This window comes from Solenopsis invicta, chromosome 4 (assembly GCF_016802725.1).
Source record: "Solenopsis invicta isolate M01_SB chromosome 4, UNIL_Sinv_3.0, whole genome shotgun sequence".
Taxonomy (NCBI): domain Eukaryota; kingdom Metazoa; phylum Arthropoda; class Insecta; order Hymenoptera; family Formicidae; genus Solenopsis; species Solenopsis invicta.
In genome coordinates this window covers 13,561,785-13,581,887 of record NC_052667.1, presented here as the reverse complement: position 1 = coordinate 13,581,887, position 20,103 = coordinate 13,561,785, and the positions used below count along the sequence as shown (strand labels likewise).

Genomic DNA, 20,103 nt, shown 5'->3' with positions numbered 1-20,103 from the left:
CCGTCGTCGATTACCGCGCGTCATCGCCGTCGCCGTCGTCGTCGTCGTCGTCGCCGTCACCGCGCGCCATTCCCCGTCGTCGTCGTCGCCGTCACCACGCGTCGTTCCCCGTCGTCGTCGTCGCTGTCACTGCGCATTGTTCCCTGTCGTCGTCGTTCCCCATCGTCGACCACCACTAATACACTACGTGCTGTCCTTTATAATAACTTACCTGCGACCTTCTATTGATGAATAGACTCGATCAATCAAATCGACGCGGTTTTACACGACGAAACGGACGAATTGATTAAAAAAGTGTCGGACTGCCCCGCGAACCGAGATTATTATTGTTGACGATTGACGCATAATTAGGTTAGAAAACCTGTCATGGCGGCCATAATGTCAAGAAGTACTACACCACATACACCACAAGTACACCACAATCGCATACAGCTAATGTATGCCAGCGCCACTCTGTGTCGAAAATGTGAAAGAGAGAATTCTTGAAGGCAACGACGACGATAATGATGAAAACAATGACGTTTCCCACACATGAAATCAAAAACTTAAAGATTTGCATCGCGTTATCTCCGCCCATAGAGCACGGAGAGAAAAATTAAAAACAATTTTATTATGCAATTTGTTCCCAAGCTATCGATTGAGACTACTCAGAACTTGATCGGTTCAGTCATTACTAAGATCTGTTAATCTCGTTATGCTTGAACTCGCTGACTCGCGTAAAAGAGGCGCTCGGTCTTTTCGCTTTTTTTTCTTTTATTTTTTTTTAAATAGGCACGAGACGCGACTGAGCCTTTTGATTATGTTGATTATAATTTATCCTACTTCTAGCGACAATTTTCATTAAAAATATTTACGTAATAATATAGTGAATTGTTACTGTAAATATAAGTAATGTCATTAAACGTAATTTAATACATTATTATAAAAAAAAATATATAAAATCTAACATTAAAAAATATGTTGTTGTTGTAACTGTGCTTAATTGATGATCGTAGAACGAAATATTCTATTAGAACTGCGATAAATAATCAGCAGCACATTTTCCTTGTACACCCAAGGACTTTGATTCTGTCCATGGGGAAATTTTCCAAACTAAGAAGTCACCATCCTTCTACATACTCGCAGTTCATGATTAACGTAACGTCAGGCATACGATCGATCCCGGCCGCTTACGACCGCGTTTGACATGAGGTTAAGTAATTTGACATGAGGTTAAATAATTTAAGATTTGTTCACTGGGCAAGAAGATACTGACGAAATCTCAGATCTGGCTGCAGTGCAACAAGTGTAAATACACCACGCATCATGATTCCTTTATGATGCATCGCATGAAAGATCATAACGAGGAAAGGGCAGCTGACAAACACATCTTCGAGAGCTAGCAGGAAAGTGAAAGACATAGTTACAACAAAGTGAATGACTTGGAGAACAAGGAGAATGAAACAGGTTGAGTAGCGCTAAATCCAAGAGAAATTGTTCAGATGCATTCTTGCTATCTGTTACAATTTTTATAATTATAGATGACACTGTTGATACGTTACAGATAATTCTGACATTGTTATCAAGGATGATAAAGCGATGGAGGTAACACTTTTGGAGCCGATTCAGTCAGTTTTCCCTATTACTCAATCCACCCCACTACCACTGTTGGATTTATCAAATTGTAATCATCTATATGCTTCCGCTACATTACCAGTGAGTAGGTATTATTTACTGATTAGTTAATACATTACTGTGTAACAAACCGCCTCCGCGCTACCCCCCCGACGGACCGGTCATCGTCCGCAGAACGCCGGCCGAATATCCGCCGAGCGTCAAACGAGGCGCTACGCGCCGATAAACGATTTCAAACGCGCCAATGCGAGCAGCGAGGCATCTGCGGTGACCGCGCCGCGCACGCGCACCGGCCCCAAACCGGCACGCGCTAGTGACGTGCTCACTCGCCTCCGTCCGCCCACCACGCAACCGATCTCGAGCGGCGGGGACGCTGGCTCCGACACGAAACGAACCGCCACCGAACGATCCCGACGCCTCGAGATGCGGGTATAAAAGCGCCGGAGCAGCGAGATGCTGCGCTTCTTCTCCGCCGACTGCTCGGACCGCTACTCCGCCGACTAGTCTCCGAAGAAGTCTCCCGAGGTAGTCCTGGGGTCAAGTGTCTTGGCCTCTGTCGAGCGTTCTCGACGACTACCACTCTCGTACCCGTCTCTCCTCGCCGAAGCTGGGCTCAAGCGTCTTTGGCTCAGGCAAGCGTACTTGCCCGACAGGCTATCCTCGACACCGATCCGATCCTACCGCGGCGGCTACAGAAAAACGGGGTAAAGCGTCTTTGCCTCCGTCGAGCGTACTCGACGTAGCCGTCGCATCCTGCCTGCGAGCGAGATCGCAACATAACAGCTGCGGATTTAAAGGGACGCTCGGCCGAGCGCCGCCCCGCGCCCCGCTACCGTGCTGACGACCGCGAAAAGCCGAGCATGCGACCTCGCAAGGCCGAAAAACACGAGGCCGCCGGCGCGCCGAAAAGAACGCCGACCGCGTAAACAATGCACCTGCCGTGTGAATAAGCGGCAACCGTGCCGACGACGTTCCCCGCGCCGAAACCGTTGCCCGACGGTATTCCCGATCGCCGCGATCAAGATAGCCGTCACCCCGCGCGCGATACGGCCGATGACGTATCGGCGGTGACGCACCCTCTGTAAATACTAGCTTTAAGACAATTGTATTCGTCCCTTCACTCAATAAAACTTGTACATATTTTACACGTTCAAACACACGAGTCTAATTCTTTCTTAACCCGGATCGTGCCCTGGAATTCCCGACGAGCTACGTCCGTGTGCGATATCTATCCAAGAAAAACGGGTTGTTACATGGCGCCCGAACAGGGACCGTTGCCGTCCGGAGAGAATTAGACCCGCGTTGGCCATGCCAAGAAGCTGGATCTACCGAATAGACCGTACCGCGGTAGAGTCTCACCTCGAAACTCTCAGGCTGGACACGACCGGGAACGTGGACCATCTCCGCCGCCGCTTACGGGAATACGCGATCGCGCATTCCGAATATCAGCCCGCAAACATGCCGCCCCCGGAGGACCACGCCGAGATCCGCATCCAGATACCGGACCCGCCACTCCCCGGCGGGGGACACGCGTCCGACGCCAAGCAAATGAACCAGATACGGAAGTGGGGATGCCACTTCGAAGGGAAAGACCCCATCGCGTTCCTTGAGCGGGTCGACGAACTACAGCGAGAGTACGGGTTCTCCGACGCACAGTTATTGCGCGGTCTCCCCGAACTGCTGCGCGGGGAAGCGCTCCTGTGGTACCGCAACAATCGCGACTCCTGGGACGACTGGCAGGCGTTCACCGGCGAATTCCGGGAATATTACTTACCACGGCGATACGTCGCCAAATTAAAACGGGACATTCAGGCGCGAAAACAAGGTACCGACGAGCCATACCGCAAGTACGCGACAGAGCTCCTCACCATGATGAGACGCGCCGGCGGGTACGAAAAGGAGGAGCAGCTCGACCTGCTGTACGAAAACCTTCAACCGCGGTACAAGTTATACGTCCGTCGCGACGGCCTCCGCCGAACAACCGACCTGCTCCGTCAGGCGGAGGAGTTCAAGGAAATCAGCGCGCAATATCGCGACCGCGGCGTCGCCCCCAAGCCAACCGCCACCAACACCGCCGCAACCACGTACGACAAGAACGAATGCTGCTGGCGTTGCAAGCAGCGCGGGCATACCCGGTTCGACTGCCGCCGCATCGCGAAAAAGTTCTGCTCCCAGTGCGGGAAAGACGGCGTCTACACACGCGACTGCCACCCGCCGCCGGGAAACGCCACCAGGGCCGGGGAGGCCCCTGCCGCACCCCGGTCCTCCGAGTAATATTTAAACCGCGACCGCACATCTACCTCAGCATCGACCAGCACGAGCTCGAGGTCCTCCTGGACTCGGGCTCAGAAGCCTCCTTCATGAGCCCGGCTACCGGAAACCGTCTGCGACGCCGAGGGCGAGAGATACGACCCGTCACCGGCCAGGTCTACGTGGCGGACGGGTCGAGCGTACCGATTGGGGGATGCATCGTGCTACCGATCGTCATCGACAACCGAGCAATTTCGCACGAGTTCCAAATACTACCAGGACTCGACACCGACGTACTCTTCGGCGTCGATATCATGGCTCGGGCACAAATCGACATCCCGCCGCCACCGAAACACGCCGCCAGGGCACGCACTCCCCCGCACGCAACCCTCCCGATACGACCCGCGGCAGAAGGGGAGGGAGAACAGGAACGCCTGCAAGCCTTCCTCGCCGAAGAACTCCCACGATTCGAAGCCCTACACGGACCGACCGACCGCCTGCAGAACACGATACGCGTCAGAAATCATTCGCCGATTAAGCAACGGTACCGCCCTCGGAATCCGGCGATGCAGGCCATCATCGACCGCGAGGTCGACGAAATGCTCCGTAACGGAATCATCGAGCCGTCGCAAAGCGCGTGGAGATCACCTATCGTGATCGTGAGGAAAAAAGACGGCAAACCACGCTTTGGCATCGACTTCCGCAGGGTGAACGATGTGACAGAACGCGACGCGTATCCGCTGCCACAGATCGCCGCGACGCTGGATAAACTTCGCGGCGCGCAATTCCTGACCACGCTCGACCTGGAGAGCGGCTACTGGCAGGTGCCGCTAGCACCGGAAAGCCGACCGATTACCGCGTTCACGGTACCCGGACGCGGACTAATGCAGTTCCGCGTAATGCCCTTCGGACTGCATTCCGCGCCCGCCACGTTCCAACGGTTACTGGACGGCATACTAGGCCCGGAGCTAGAACCTAGCGTGTTCGTCTACCTAGACATTATCGTCGTTAGCCGAACCTTCGACGAGCACCTCGACACCCTGCGAGAAGTCTTTTCGCGACTAAGGTCCGCCCGACTCCGGCTTAACCCCCGCGAAATGCCGGTTCTGTACGACAAAAATCAAGTATCTCGGACACGTCGTGGATCGCGAGGGCATACGAACCGACCCGGAAAAGACCAACACGATCGTGGAGTGGCCGGTACCGCACACCGTGCGGCAAGTACGCCAATTCCTCGGCATCGCCTCGTGGTACCGACGATTCATACGCGACTTCGCGACCCTCGCCGTCCCGCTAACCGCACTCACTCGCAAAAACGCCGCCTGGAGGTGGGGAACTTCGGAGCAGGAGGCATTTGACGCCCTGAAGAGAACGCTCACGACCGCGCCGGTATTGGCCTGCCCGGATTTCGAGAGACAATTCGTCTTACAAACGGACGCGAGTACGACCGGCCTGGGGGCCGTACTAACACAATACTTCCCCGAGGGCGAGCGCGTGATCGCATATGCCAGTCGTACCCTGAATTCCGCCGAACGAAACTACAGCGCGACGGAGCTGGAGTGTCTCGCGATACTGTGGGGAATACGCCGAATGAGGGACTACCTCGAGGGCTATCGCTTTAAGGTCGTGACCGACCACCAGTCACTACGCTGGCTACAAAAACTCGATTCGCCCACCGGCCGACTCGGGCGGTGGGCATTCGAGTTACGCCAATACGACCTCGTCGTTCAGTACCGCAAAGGAGCGTTGAACAAGGTAGCCGATGCCTTGTCCCGCCGACACGCCGTCAATGTCATCGCGGAGCCCCGATGCCCGTGGTACCGGAAATGGTGGGGAACCGCACGCGAAACGCCGCACGACGCTCCCGACTTCCGCATCGAAGACGGGAAATTGTACAAACACGTGCTACATACCCTCGACTTGTCCGAAACGCCGAGCGACGCCCAATGGAAAGAGTGCGTCCCCCGCGAAGGACGCACCGAGATCTTGCGGCGGTATCACGACGCGCCGACGGCCGGACATCTCGGGATTGCCAAGACCATCTCGCGCATCGCCGCACAGTATCACTGGCTCGGCATGTTCCGCGACATAGCCCAATACGTGCGGCAGTGCGAGACATGCCTGGCTCACAAAGCGGAGCAGCGCCGACCCGCCGGACTGCTCCACCCGACCGTAATTGCGCGACCGTGGCAACAAGTTGCCATCGACCTCATAGGACCGTTACCGCGATCCTCCCGGGGCCACACGTGGCTCCTCACTATGCAAGACCGGTTCACCAAATGGCTCGAGATGCGTGCTCTCCGCCGCGCCACCGCACAGAACGTGACAGCCGCCCTCACGGAAGCTATCGTGCTCCGCCACGGATGTCCCGAAGAAATCCTCTCCGACAACGGGACCCAGCTGCGTTCGGCCTCACTGACCCAGCTTCTGCAGAAACTGCAGATCCGCCACCGATTGACGCCGGCGTACGCCCCACACTGTAATTCGGTCGAACGCACGAATCGGTCCGTAAAAACAATGATCAGCCTGTATGTAAAAAAAGACCACCGCAAGTGGGACACATACCTCGCTGAGCTGCAGTTCGCTTACAATACGGCAGTACACGAAGCAACGGGGCATACGCCGGCGTTCCTAAACCACGGCCGCGAACTGCGACGTCCGGGAGAACGCGCGGCATCGAACGACGCAGAGGCATCACACGCGCTGCAACGACGCCTACGCGAGGCGTACGAAGTCGTGCGCATAAAGCTTGCCCGGGCGTTTCAAAGGCAAGAACGATACTATAATCTACGCCGCCGGAATTGGCGACCGCGGCTGGGCGAATGGGTATGGAAACGCGACCGCCCGTTGTCGCGGCGCGCGGATGCCTTCAACGCAAAACTCGCGCCAAAATACATCGGACCGCTAGAAATCCGGAAAATCATCTCACCCGTTATAGTCGACCTCCGGAGCAAAAGTGGGAAATGGTACCGACACACACACATCCAAGATCTGAAGCCGGCCCCCACTCCACGAGCCGACGGTGACACCGACACCGAGGATGAAAACAATGCGGCCGAAGATGACAACACCGATCTGGGGGAAGGACGTCCGCCCGAATTTGAACGTAACGGCCCAGGCATCGCAGAGCTCACTTTGACGCGAGCCATGGCAAGCGACGCAGCATCCGACGATATCCTGAGCATCATCCGGGACTTCCTGGGCGAACCCGTGGCCGAGTACGACCTGGAGCGACCCGGCATGGACGAAGCCGGACCAAGCCAGTCACGGCCAGCCGCCGGAACTGGACCCAGCCAGTCCACCGAGCCGAGAGAACGGCCGCGGAAACCAGCCGCTATAGCCGGTGTCAGACGAGGCCAGCTACGACAGCCGTCCGACCGCCAGACGCAGACCAAGATCTCTTGGCTCACAACAACACCACCGCCGCCGATACCGCGGCCGATAGCGACACGGCCGGAAAAATCCGCGGCCGTCCCTCGACCCGATCCGACTGATGGGGCCGCTGCCGCCACCACCTGTGCCAGTGGAAGTCGCACCGGGCATCACGGTAGAGGTACCGTACTTCGCCATCCACTCCGGCCGCGAATACAAGGCCAGACTCGGAGCTCGACGGTGGCATTTACGCTTCGACCGTGCCGGACGACTCCGATCATGTCGAGAGAAGTCCTACGACACTCACCGGGAAAATAAATAGTATGCCTCTAATTTCAGGCATTCTTAGGAAGGGGGTGGTGTAACAAACCGCCTCCGCGCTACCCCCCCGACGGACCGGTCATCATCCGCAGAACGCTGGCCGAACATCCGCCGAGCGTCAAACGAGACGCTACGCGCCGATAAACGACTTCAAACGCGCCAATGCGAGCAGCGAGGCATCCGCGTGTCGCGGTGACCGCGCCGCGCACGCGCACCGGCCCCAAACCGGCACGCGCTAGCGACGTGCTCACTCGCCTCCGTCCGCCCACCACGCAACCGATCTCGAGCGGCGGGGACGCTGGCTCCGACACGAACCGAACCGCCACCGAACGTTCCCGACGTCTCGAGATGCGGGTATAAAAGCGCCGGAGCAGCGAGATGCTGCGCTTCTTCTCCGCCGACTGCTCGGACCGCTACTCCGCCGACTAGTCTCCGAAGAAGTCTCCCGAGGTAGTCCTGGGGTCAAGTGTCTTGGCCTCTGTCGAGCGTTCTCGACGGCTACCACTCTCGTACCCGTCTCTCCTCGCCGAAGCTGGGCTCAAGCGTCTTGGGCTCAGGCAAGCGTACTTGCCCGACCGGCTTTCCTCGACACCGATCCGATCCTACCGCGGCGGCTACAGAAAAACGGGGTAAAGCGTCTTTGCCTCCGTCGAGCGTACTCGACGTAGCCGTCGCATCCTGCCTGCGAGCGAGATCGCAACATAACAGCTGCGGATTTAAAGGGACGCTCGGCCGAGCGCCGCCCCGCGCCCCGCTACCGTGCTGACGACCGCGAAAAGCCGAGCACGCGACCTCGCAAGGCCGAAAAACACGAGGCCGCCGGCGCGCCGAAAAGAACGCCGACCGCGTAAACAACGCACATGCCGTGTGAATAAGCGGCAACCGTGCCGACGACGTTCCCCGCGCCGAAACCGTTGCCCGACGGTATTCCCGATCGCCGCGATCAAGATAGCCGTCACCCCGCGCGCGATACGGCCGACGACGTATCGGCGGTGACGCACCCTCTGTAAATACTAGCTTTAAGACAATTATATTCGTCCCTTCACTCAATAAAACTTGTACATATTTTACACGTTCAAACACACGAGTCTAATTCTCTCTTAACCCGGATCGTGCCCTGGAATTCCCGACGAGCTACGTCCGTGCGCGATATCTATCCAAGAAAAACGGGTTGTTACAACTGTAAATCTGTAAATCTTAAAAAGGAATTTTTTCTTACGAAAGGTGTTTCCACGTTGTCCCAAGAACAAATGTATGTTCTGCAGCCGATTGACACAGCTGATATTGAAAACTTGAGGAAGATGATAAGATTGGACTTGGATCCTGAGCAGAAAATGGAAATGAAGAGCGAAAGTAGAAAATGGATAACCTTGAAAAAGGATGGAAGTCTAGAGTGGTAGAGATGTCTTGGAACGAGACAGAAGAATCAAATATTGACGATGGTGTTTGATTAACTGTGCAAAAATCAAAGACACTTTAGTATTACATTTGGTTGCTTTAACTATTGAAAAACTCAGTGTAATGTACAGAAATTTATTATAATTCTAATGTTATAAATGAAGTAACTTTATTCGTCATACTTCAATTTCCGCATGACACTCGCAATGATGTTTATTTTGCTGATCAAAGCTGTGTCATGTTGACAATACATTGATGTCAATTGACTCACGGTTGGAAAAATTGCAGTTTCGCTCTTTCAATTTTATTTATATTGCTAATTGTTATTCCTCTTAATCGTATGTTACTTCGTAAACAACCGTCGTTGTTTGAATGATGCATACTTTCATTAAATGTAATTTAAAGAAAAGAATTATAATAAAAAAATTTATCCCACGTAAAAAACAATGTTTTTTTATTATTTCATACAAACTTCTTTTACAAATAAAAACATTAGGTTAATTTGTTTCCATATTATAATTGTTTTGAGTAATTTAACTTTAAAAACTTATGCACTAAACTTGCGCCCCAATTTCTTAGATTGTATATATTTCCAGCGTCCCAGAAAAAATGAACAAAAATGTATAATATAAAATATATATATATATATATATACGTTATATTAAAATAAAAAATAAAAAAAAATTTATTTAAATTAAGTTTTATTATGTTTTTCTTCCTTTATCAATTTTATTATATATTATTTATTCACTGTATTATAATAAATTACATTTATAATAATTTATATTAAATATTTTATTTGCATTTATTATTAAATTTTCTGAGTAGGTTTTCATAAATATAGTTAAAAATTAAGTTAATTAAAGAAATACTATTTATTTTAAATTAGAAATTCATAAGTTTTTAAAGTTAAATTACTCAAAACAATTATAATATGGATCATTCAACAAATTAACCTAATGTTTTTATTTGTAAAAGAAGTTTGTATGAAATAATAAAAAAACATTGTTTTTTACGTGGGATAAATTTTTTTATTATAATTCTTTTCTTTAAATTACATTTAATGAAAGTATGCATTATTCAAACAACGACGGTTGTTTACGAAGTAACATACGATTAAGAGGAATAACAATTAGCAATATAAATAAAATTGAAAGAGCGAAACTGCAATTTTTTCAACCGTGAGTCAATTGACATCGATGTATTGTCAACATGACACAGCTTTGATCAGCAAAATAAACATCATTGCGAGTATCATGCGAAAATTGAAGTATGACGAATAAAGTTACTTCATTTATAACATTAGAATTATAATAAATTTCTGTATATTACACTGAGTTTTTCAACAGTTAAAGCAACCAAATGTAATACTAAAGTGTCTTTGATTTTTGCACAGTTAATCAAACACCATCGTCAATATTTGATTCTTCTGTCTCGTTCCAAGACATCTCTACCACTCTAGACTTCCATCCTTTTTCAAGGTTATCCATTTTCTACTTTCGCTCTTCATTTCCATTTTCTGCTCAGGATCCAAGTCCAATCTTATCATCTTCCTCAAGTTTTCAATATCAGCCGTGTCAATCGGCTGCAGAACATACATTTGTTCTTGGGACAACGTGGAAACACCTTTCGTAAGAAAAAATTCCTTGGTAATACTGAAGGAGACGGTCTTCCTCACCGATTTTGATGAAATTAGGCTCATTCGACGCGTTTTCACATGAAACTAACGAATCTAGCAGAAAAAAGTGTCGCTCGGCCACACGAACTGAGATATCAATCGTTAAAGTTAGCGATTGTACAGGTTAGAATATCAGTTATCTCGGCGTAATGTAACGAACTGAGTATGCGCTGTGATAGAAATGTGCACGAAATTTGAAATGCTTATTAATAATTATATCACTGCCACATTTACTACACTTGCTTGTATTTGCTAGAACATTATGTTCGATTAAAAAAATTATTAGTTTTTGTGCAATGTAGATTTTTTTTAAGGCATGAAAACAATTTATTTTATAAAATTAAATAATTTAATTAATAGACACATTCCACTTACAAATAGATATCTTGAAACAAAGTCTACATGTGTATTGCTCCCTCCACATGAGTTTGCGACTTTCCATACGAAGGGAGGTCCACCCCATTCTCAACCCCACCCATCCCACCCCCCGCGTGCACAAAAACTAATAATTTTTTTAATCCAACACAATGTCTACTTTTTATTGAACATTTGTATAATATATTTTATAATTAACAGGAAGGGAGGAATAAAATATACAGTGATGTAATTATTAATAAAGAAACGTTTCAAATTTTGTGCACATTTCTATCACAGCGCATGCTCAGTTCGTTACATTACGCCGAGATGACTGATATTCTAACCTGTACAATCGCTAACTTTAATGATCGATATCTCGGTTCTCGTGGTAGAGCGACACTTTTTTCTGCCAGATTTGTTAGTTTCATGTAAAAACGCGTCGAATAAGCCTAATTTCATCAAAATCGGTGAGGAAGACCGTCTCCTTCAGTATTACCAATTCCTTTTTAAGACAGATTTACAGTAATGTATTAACTAATCAGTAAATAATACCTACTCACTGGTAATGTAGCGGAAGCATATAGATGATTACAATTTGATAAATCCAACAGTGGTAGTGGGGTGGATTGAGTAATAGGGAAAACTGACTGAATCGGCTCCAAAAGTGTTACCTCCATCGCTTTATCATCCTTGATAACAATGTCAGAATTATCTGTAACGTATCAACAGTGTCATCTATAATTATAAAAATTGTAACAGATAGCAAGAATGCATCTGAACAATTTCTCTTGGATTTAGCGCTACTCAACCTGTTTCATTCTCCTTGTTCTCCAAGTCATTCACTTTGTTGTAACTATGTCTTTCACTTTCCTGCTAGCTCTCGAAAATGTGTTTGTCAGCTGCCCTTTCCTCGTTATGATCTTTCATGCGATGCATCATAAAGGAATCATGATGCGTGGTGTATTTACACTTGTTGCACTGCAGCCAGATCTGAGATTTCGTCAGTATCTTCTTGCCCAGTGAACAAATCTTAAATTATTTAACCTCATGTCAAATTACTTAACCTCATGTCAAACGCGGTCGTAAGCGGCCGGGATCGATCGTATGCCTGACGTTACGTTAATCATGAACTGCGAGTATGTAGAAGGATGGTGACTTCTTAGTTTGAAAAATTTCCCCATGGACAGAATCAAAGTCCTTGGGTGTACGTGCCGTGTTGGGTTTGCGAATTCCTCCTGGTTTGTTTTGTTAATTCGCTCTGTCGGCTAGTACAGCCTTAGTAAAGGCTCGCATCGAGAGGAATGGAAATAAGTAAAGCACTTCTGATCTCCTTGAATAATATGTACTTAAATTATACTAATACAATGGGATCGCCTCTCGGTCAGAAACGAATCTGAGGCCTTCGCGAAAAGGCGCGGTAACCGGCCGGAAAACCCTGGTCCCCCCTTTTCGTAGAATTCGCAGGTGAACGATTGGAATTGGGAGAGAAAGAAAGGAGAGAGGGCCGCTTTCGGCGCGAAGCATCCGCGAAGAGAATGATCGAAGATATTTATATCATGGTTCTTGTGTAGAAGGCAACCGGAGCGACCGTTGATCCCTTCTTTCTCTGGTTTAAACGGAAACATGCCGTATTTAAAAGTATAAAATAGTAACAGTTTATACTTATTTTTGAAATTACACACAATGGTGGGACTCAAATATGATTAATTCGTACTGTTGTTAAAACTTGTAATATTCATTGTATTCTTGTGCTTTAGAATGAAAGGTGTCAACATACTATATTTGCAAAGTTACATTATTTAACTTTTGTTTTTTTCACTATAAAAAATGCTATAAATATTACAAAGAACAAAATGCTTAATAATAGTGATCGCGAGTGTAAAGCGTTGACGCGTACCACGACGTAGTGCAAAGGCATAAGTGAGCGGTGCGGTACCAAGCTATTCTTTCTCTCGCCGCGCGCCACCGCGGCGTTGCCAACAATCGGGCCACGATGGGCGGTTCTACGGCTCAGGCGAGCGACCGCTTGTCTTTTCGCGCGCTATTATTCGGCCGAATTAAACATTTTATTACTCGAAAGTTATTGCAAATATCGCAAAACGGTATTAGACTTTTTGATTTATCTTGATCTCTTCTATCCCATTGTGATAATATGTATACATTGCTCTGGGACACCTTGTACATACACACACACATACGCGCGCACGCACACGCACACGCACACACACACACATAGAGGAGAAGAGGGTAATATGGCACCCATTTTTATTTTATTAAATCATTTTGTTTACAATTAATATTTTTTATTAAAACTTGAACCATTACATTCGTCAAAGTGTTGTTTGACAGATTCTAGGCTCAAAATAATGAGATATTTATTATTTAGGACGTGATTTATAAAAATCTATTACTCTGCCTAATCGGTGGCAAAAAAGAAGTGTTTTTAATATGGCTATCTATAAGAATAATTTATAAAAGTTAGTTTAGTTTAGACGAAACACAGTATCTTGTTACAAAATTGTGTATTTTTAATTATCCATTGTTTAGAATTTTCCTAATATAGAATTTTCTTGCGTTCAGTAACTTTAAAAATATCATTAGAAATTTAGTTACAAATATCATTTTATCCCTGTTTAACATTAAACAATAAACATAAAATAATGTTTTAAATGTTTCTAAACATCGCTCTCTAGAATAACGATCGATTTATCAAAGAAATATTTTAATATAAAATTTTGCTTAAAAGGCCATATTAATGAAATTCCATGTTATTGTTTTAACTTTGTATAACTCAAAATGTGTATAGCTGAATAAAAAGGTAAATAATAAAAAAAACACTCAAGTGTATGTACATCCGTGTGATAATGCACTCAAGTTTAAGAATAATGAGAAAGTATGAATAATTAAAGGTTAAAAGTAAACCTTGAAAAAGTTTAGAAGTGCTCAAAAGTAAAAATGCCTTATAACAATTGTTACTTATTATGTATTGTCATATTAACATCACTAAAAAACGGCGGGCTACTAAATGAATAACTCCATAAGCAATTGTTAGAATACGTCATCTAATAACGGAGATAATAGAGGTAACCATATTGTCGACAACAGCTATAATACCCCCCCCCTCTCTCCCTCTCTCTCTCACCCTCCCTCCCTCTCCCTCTCCCCCTCTCTCTCTCTGTGTGTGTGTGCGCGCGCGCGCGTGCGTGCGTGCGCGTGTGTGTGTGTGTGTGTGTGTGTGTGTGTGTGTGTGTGTGTGTATATATACAGGGTGACCCATTTTAACTTAGGCAGCCAAATAACTCGAAAAATAAACACACTACGAAAAAATGTTTAGAATCAAAATTTCGTCATTTCGAGGGGGATGTACAATGACGTTAAAATCAGCCTCCTCCCTCTACCCCCTTCCCCTGGGCGGTGAGGGGGGACAAGTTTGAAATCTTAAATGGGAACCCCTATTTTTTATTGCATATTGGGAATCTTTGGCTAAAAACACATACAATTTGTCTGAAACATTTTTCTCGATTCATGATAGATGGCGCTGTAATCGATGAAATTCAATTTTTTCGATTTCTCTTACTGAGAACCCATGCTTACGATTCTGCAATAAATTAACAATAAAAATACCACGTTTTCATTGTTAATACTCGAAATTAGTCTTAAAACAAGTTTCTCATTATTTTTTATTACGCATTAATTACTTCTCAAGAAACTGCTTTTAGCGTAACACAGGAACAACGACGTGGACGTAGCAGTTTTCTGTTCCCTTCGGGGTGCTTGATTAACGTGAGTCCCCTTGCCTCTCACAATTCGGGGTGCTTGAACGTGTGGTAACCCAGCCAGTGAAGGCAAGATTGCATTGTTATAAGCTCTCTCAGCATGGAGGAGATGCTCAAAGTGTGCACCATTATTTTCTAAGAATAACAGTAATCGACAGCGAAAGTTACGTTGTACATTTTCTAGCATTAAAGGAGTTATAGCACAAGCTCTTCTTATTCTTTCCATCATATTCAATCTTATCGTTGGAGCTTCACTATACACTGCATCTTTAACGTATCCCCATAAAAAAAATCAAGGGGGTTCAAATCCGGTGATCTCGGAGGCCACAGAACTGGTCCACCCCGCCCTGTTCACCGATTTGGGAACCTTTGATTCAAAAATATCCCTACAATACGAGCATAATGAGCAGGAGCACCATCTTGTTGATACCATAAATTTAGTCTAACTGCAAGGGGAACATTCTCTAGGTATGCTGGCAAATCATTTTCGAGGAATTCTAAATACATTGGACTATTAATTGGACGTTCAAAAAAATGAGGTCCAATGACTTGGCCATTGCAAATGTCTACCATACATTTAAACTCCAACAATGTTGATTAAGCACTTCACGATACCAATGTGGATTTTCTGGTGACCAGTAGTGGCAATTATGCCTATTGAGACTACCATTGCTGATGAATGTTGCTTTATCACTGACTATTCGCGCTCAGACTTGAAACTTGAGAGACTGTGAGACGGCGAAACGAAGTATTGAGACGGAGACGGTTTAGGTAACTGCCCGACAAAGAAAACGTGAGTCAACGCGAAGAAGGCGTTTTCTTCTTAAGGACCCGGAGATTACCGCGCTCGAAGTGTAATTAGCCCACCGCACTCTGAACAGACACAATGGTCACGCACGCATCGATGCCTATCGATAGCGGTATTAATCCGATCAAAGTCCGACAAGGGAAGCAAGCCGTTTCAAAATTTACTCACTTTAACTTTCGCGTACTACCTATCTCGAGATTCAATTGCGACTGCGACGCGCGTCTCGCACTCGCGCCTTATAAAGACTGTAATCCTTCTAAAAAGATTCCGGCGGGAAAACGAGAGATTGTCAACAACATTCCGCTCTCCGGATCTTTCCAGAAGGATCATCGAATACCGAAGGCGTCAATATTTGTCGCTACGTTTGCTGGCAATCTAACACGGCCCGAGCGCACGCTCCCGCTCGCCGTTTGCCACGCTCGAGCGCATGTTTGCGCTCGCGGCCGTGTCATCGCCTGACGACGGCCGGCTCTCGCTTCCCGCTAGCGAACGTCGATCTCCCGCAAAATCGGGAAGAGAGACAACGCCTCGCATCCCGTCCCCGTCTCTCGCGCCATCCCGAATACAAACATTACTAAAAAAATCTGGATTCTGATCTAACATCTCAAGAGCCCATCTACAAAATTGTACTCTGAGTACGTAGTCGGCCTCACTTAATTCCTGTACCAGAGTAATATGATACGGTAATTGACTGATCGTAACAATCTATGTGCCGTAGTTTGAGGGATTCCCAGTTCTCGTTCTATTTGACGGGTACTAATATGGGGATTTTGAACCATAGCCAAAACTGCAAGCAATCTAGGGTCATTATTATTATGAAATCTATTCCTTCGCTTTTCGCGATGAAGTGGATTATTACGAAATCTCCTTTCAATGTTTATAATTTGTTGATCAGTAGGATGGCGGCAATTTGGGAATCGCTCCGCATAAGTACGGGCAGTAAGTCTGTAATTTCTACCACATTCACCAAAGGTTATAAGAATATCGACTACTTCTGTAGGCGTATAATTTGCCATTTTAACAGAATTTTATCACAGTACAAATGTTAAAAAAATACATAAACACTTGTGACTTTGGCACTAAATGGACAAAATTTTGGAGGGATAGAGGAACTCCATCAGATGGAAAGTCCAAAATGTCTCGGTACTTTGGACCATTCAAGTTGCCTAAAGGGCAGGTTACGCTAAAAGCAGTTTCTTGAGAAGTAATTAATGAGTAATAAAAAATAACGAGAAGTTTGTTTTAAGACTAATTTCGAGTATTAACAATAAAAACGTGGTATTTTTATTGTTAATTTATTGCAGAATCGTAAGCATGGGTTTTCAGTAAGAGAAATCGAAGAAATTGAATTTCGTCGATTACAGCGCCATCTATCATGAATCGAGAAAAATGTTTCAGACAAATTGTATGTGTTTTTATCCAAAGATTCCGAATATGCAATAAAAAATAGGGGTTCCCATTTAAGATTTCAAACTTGCCCCCCCTCACCGCCCAGGCGGAGGGGTGGGGGGTGGGCTGATTTTAACGTCATTGTACGTCCCCCTCGAAATGACAAAATTTTGATTCTAAACATTTTTTCGTACTGTGCTTATTTTTTGAGTTATTTAGCTGCCTAAGTTAAAATGAGTCACCCTGTATACACACGCACGCCCGCACGCACGCACGCACACACGCTCGCACGCACGCACGCACGCACGCACGCACGCACACACACACACACACACACACACGCGCAAGATACTTGAGCCGAATAAGACCCACTTTTAAATTTACCATTTAAAAACCCACTTTATGTTTAAAATATATGCTTAAAAGATATGTCATAGAAAGTAGATAAAGACTGAATAGGAAATTAATACCATTGGTAACACGTTTATTCAGTGCAACAAAAGCTTGTAACAAAGTGAGTAAATCAGTCGTTTTTATAAAAATGTGTTGTAAATTTAATAAATATACATTATTTTATGGTTTATTACAACATATTATAATATTATTCAACTTTCTAACTATATAATAAAACAAATATGTATATCAATTTTTTGGAATAAATATACTTTTTTTTAAATAATGTATTAATATACATATGCATATATATATATATATATATATATATATAGTGTGTGTGTGTGTGTGTGTGTGTGTGTGTGTGTGTGCACACACACACACACACACACACATTATAATCTTACTTGTAAGTTAAAATCATGACATCACAAAAAATAAATATATTGCTTAACACTACAAAACCGCGTGATATCAGTACAAAATTACCTTTTCAAAAAAAGGTAAAAGAAAGGTGCCAATTTATGTGTGTGCGCGCGCATCTTATCTATAATTTTTTTTAAAAACTCAAGTGATACTATTTTTTAATTCAACCTAAATGTATTTTTTCCAAAAAATGTATGAAATCTTTAAATTGCGCCAATTATAAAGAGAATATATTGCTGTTTGAAATAACTGTTGTACTACTTTTAACGAATAAAATGCAAGTGATAGTATATTTATTTTTTAAGTAAAACCCAAGTAGCGGTATCTTTAATTCCTTTTTAAATAAAATTCAAGTGATACTGTCTGCGTATTTTTATTGAAACATTTTTCTGTTCTAACCTAAGTGGATATACTTAATTTAAAAAAGTTTCAATGAAATATGTAACATTTAATCTCAAAGAATTAAATAGAAATGAGAATGTTTTATTAAAATAAAAAATTTTTAAACTACAAAAAATTGGCGCTGCTAAATGTCTAACTATAATCTAAATAAAATGTTGTAAAACAGCAGTGCCAATTTTTGTAGTTTAAAAATTTTTTATTTTAATAAAACATTCTCATTTCTGTTTAATTCTTTGAGATTAAATGTTACATATTTCATTGAAACTTTTTTAAATTAAGTATATCCACTTAGGTTAGAACAGAAAAATGTTTCAATAAAAATACACAGACAGTATCACTTGAATTTTATTTAAAAAGGAATTAAAGATACCGCTACTTGGGTTTTACTTAAAAAATAAATATACTATCACTTGCATTTTATTCGTTAAAAGTAGTACAACAGTTATTTCAAATAGCAATATATTCTCTTTATAATTGGCGCAATATAAAGATTTCATACATTTGTTTGAAAAAATACATTTAGGTTGAATTAAAAAATAGTACCACTCGAGTTTTTAAAAGAAATTATAGATAAAGTGCGCGCGCACACACATAAATTGGCACCTTTTTTTTATCTTTTTTTGAAAAGGTAATTTTGTACTATTTTATATACCTTTCTCGAATCCAGATAATATTTTTCGCAATAAATTCGTTACAGTCTTTTCAGGGGAGAGGAAAAAGCTAATATTAATTGCAAATTTAATAATACGTGATATTACCTAATCTTGTTCAATGCAGAGCTATGTTATGACTGAAAAAACAATTCGGCGCGCAGCATTGAATTCGAGGCAGGTATATAAAATCACACAAATAAAAACAAGCATGAAGATCTAGCTGCGACCGTCAAAGGTCTTTAAGTTGTGTAAACTAATTTTTTTAAATTATTTTTATGGATATCCAGATAACATTGGCTACAGAGATACCGATAGAACTCTAGAATGTGTTCAACTCTAGTGTCCAACGTAAACGCAAAATGCAAACATATTAATAAAAAAATAGAGCAATTAATATGTGTCAACTGAAAGTATACTTTCTTGCATTTTATGTAAAAAGTTGTTATTAGACTATTAAATTATTTTAAAAGAAAATAAATGGTTTCTGTTTCCTTACGATAAAGAATTAGTTACTATAGTAGTCTACTACTAATATATTACTTTTAAAGTATGATTGGAGATTTTTTAGTTATATTTTAGAATGATACTGTTTAAAAATATATCTCTTTTTTTATTAGATATGACAACTTCATTTATTTTCTAATATATGATGTAATTAGTAAATGATCATTTAGCAGCATTCATAATTTTGAAAAATGTATAATTACTGTAGTCTTTAACTGTTACTATACTTTTGTACTATTATTGGAGACTTTTCGATTATACTTTAAAATGATACTGTTGGACGAATGTAGCATGCTTATTTTTCACTAAAATGTGTATATAATTTTTTAACTACAGTTTATATTTATTTAGCAATTTTCATAATGTCACAAATTGACCAATTATAATAACTTTCTATTATCACTTTACTTTCTTGTTAGTAATTAGTTACTTCTCAATTATATCTTAGGATAATACCGGTAGTCATATATAGCATACTATTTGTTCGCTAATATATAATATACGAGGTGTGATCAAAAAGTAAGGTGACTTTTTGAATTTCGCGCGCTCTGTACACTAATTTCAACATTTTTTTTTGTGTTGGTACACTCGTCACGATCATATGTTCACAGTTTTGACTATATAGCATGTGTTGTTTTTATGTGAGAGGCATAAAGGTTAGACTCGTGTTTGCGTGCTCGGCGATTTTTTGCTGTTGAAAATAATGGAGCAGAGAGTTTGTATTAATTTTTGTGTAAAAAATGGTATTAAGCGTTCAAAAAC

At 43.9% G+C, this 20,103-nt stretch overlaps 3 protein-coding genes across 19 annotated transcripts in view; 1 reads left to right on the top strand and 2 right to left on the bottom strand.

Annotated features, from left to right (window-relative positions):
• LOC105199537 (opsin, ultraviolet-sensitive) overlaps nt 1-20,103 on the bottom strand; it is a 713,170-nt gene that overhangs the window by 521,760 nt on the left and 171,307 nt on the right. The gene's annotated exons all lie outside the window — the stretch shown is intronic.
• LOC120357656 lies at nt 1,207-9,399 on the top strand. Of its 7 annotated transcripts, none has more exons than XM_039448703.1 (3): nt 1,207-1,446; nt 1,567-1,695; nt 8,763-9,399. In XM_039448703.1, exons 1-3 carry the CDS (start codon nt 1,417-1,419, stop codon nt 8,955-8,957), a joined length of 354 nt encoding a protein of 117 aa, XP_039304637.1. In that variant the 5' UTR covers nt 1,207-1,416; the 3' UTR covers nt 8,958-9,399. The 7 variants fall into 7 exon arrangements, 6 of the variants coding, with proteins under 6 accessions (XP_039304637.1, XP_039304638.1, XP_039304640.1 ...); XM_039448704.1 differs by having other exon boundaries at nt 1,567-1,699; nt 8,782-9,399; XM_039448706.1 differs by having other exon boundaries at nt 1,521-1,695.
• On the bottom strand, nt 9,971-12,039 carry LOC120357655. Of its 8 annotated transcripts, none has more exons than XR_005574670.1 (3): nt 11,800-12,038; nt 11,551-11,702; nt 9,971-10,581 (listed from the first exon to the last, which is right to left on the bottom strand). XR_005574670.1 is itself a non-coding variant. In XM_039448699.1 (3 exons), the coding sequence occupies exons 2-3, from the start codon at nt 11,665-11,667 to the stop codon at nt 10,406-10,408; spliced, it is 312 nt and encodes a 103-aa protein (XP_039304633.1). In that variant the 5' UTR covers nt 11,668-11,725; nt 11,800-12,039; the 3' UTR covers nt 9,971-10,405. The 8 variants fall into 8 exon arrangements, 7 of the variants coding, with proteins under 7 accessions (XP_039304633.1, XP_039304632.1, XP_039304631.1 ...); XM_039448699.1 differs by having other exon boundaries at nt 9,971-10,600; nt 11,551-11,725; nt 11,800-12,039; XM_039448698.1 differs by having other exon boundaries at nt 9,971-10,600; nt 11,800-12,039.

Bases quoted from the DNA above. Each gene is read 5' to 3' on its own strand.
- LOC120357656 (XM_039448703.1), top strand. From the start codon at position 1,417: ATGACTTGGAGAACAAGGAGAATGAAACAG. The intron at 1,447-1,566 runs GTTGAGTAGCGC...ATTGTTATCAAG, and splicing joins GAACAAGGAGAATGAAACAG to GATGATAAAGCGATGGAGGT. The intron at 1,696-8,762 runs GTGAGTAGGTAT...AATCTTAAAAAG, and splicing joins ATGCTTCCGCTACATTACCA to GAATTTTTTCTTACGAAAGG.
- LOC120357655 (XM_039448695.1), bottom strand. From the start codon at position 11,829: ATGACTTGGAGAACAAGGAGAATGAAACAG. The intron at 11,680-11,799 runs GTTGAGTAGCGC...ATTGTTATCAAG, and splicing joins GAACAAGGAGAATGAAACAG to GATGATAAAGCGATGGAGGT. The intron at 10,601-11,550 runs GTGAGTAGGTAT...AGTATTACCAAG, and splicing joins ATGCTTCCGCTACATTACCA to GAATTTTTTCTTACGAAAGG.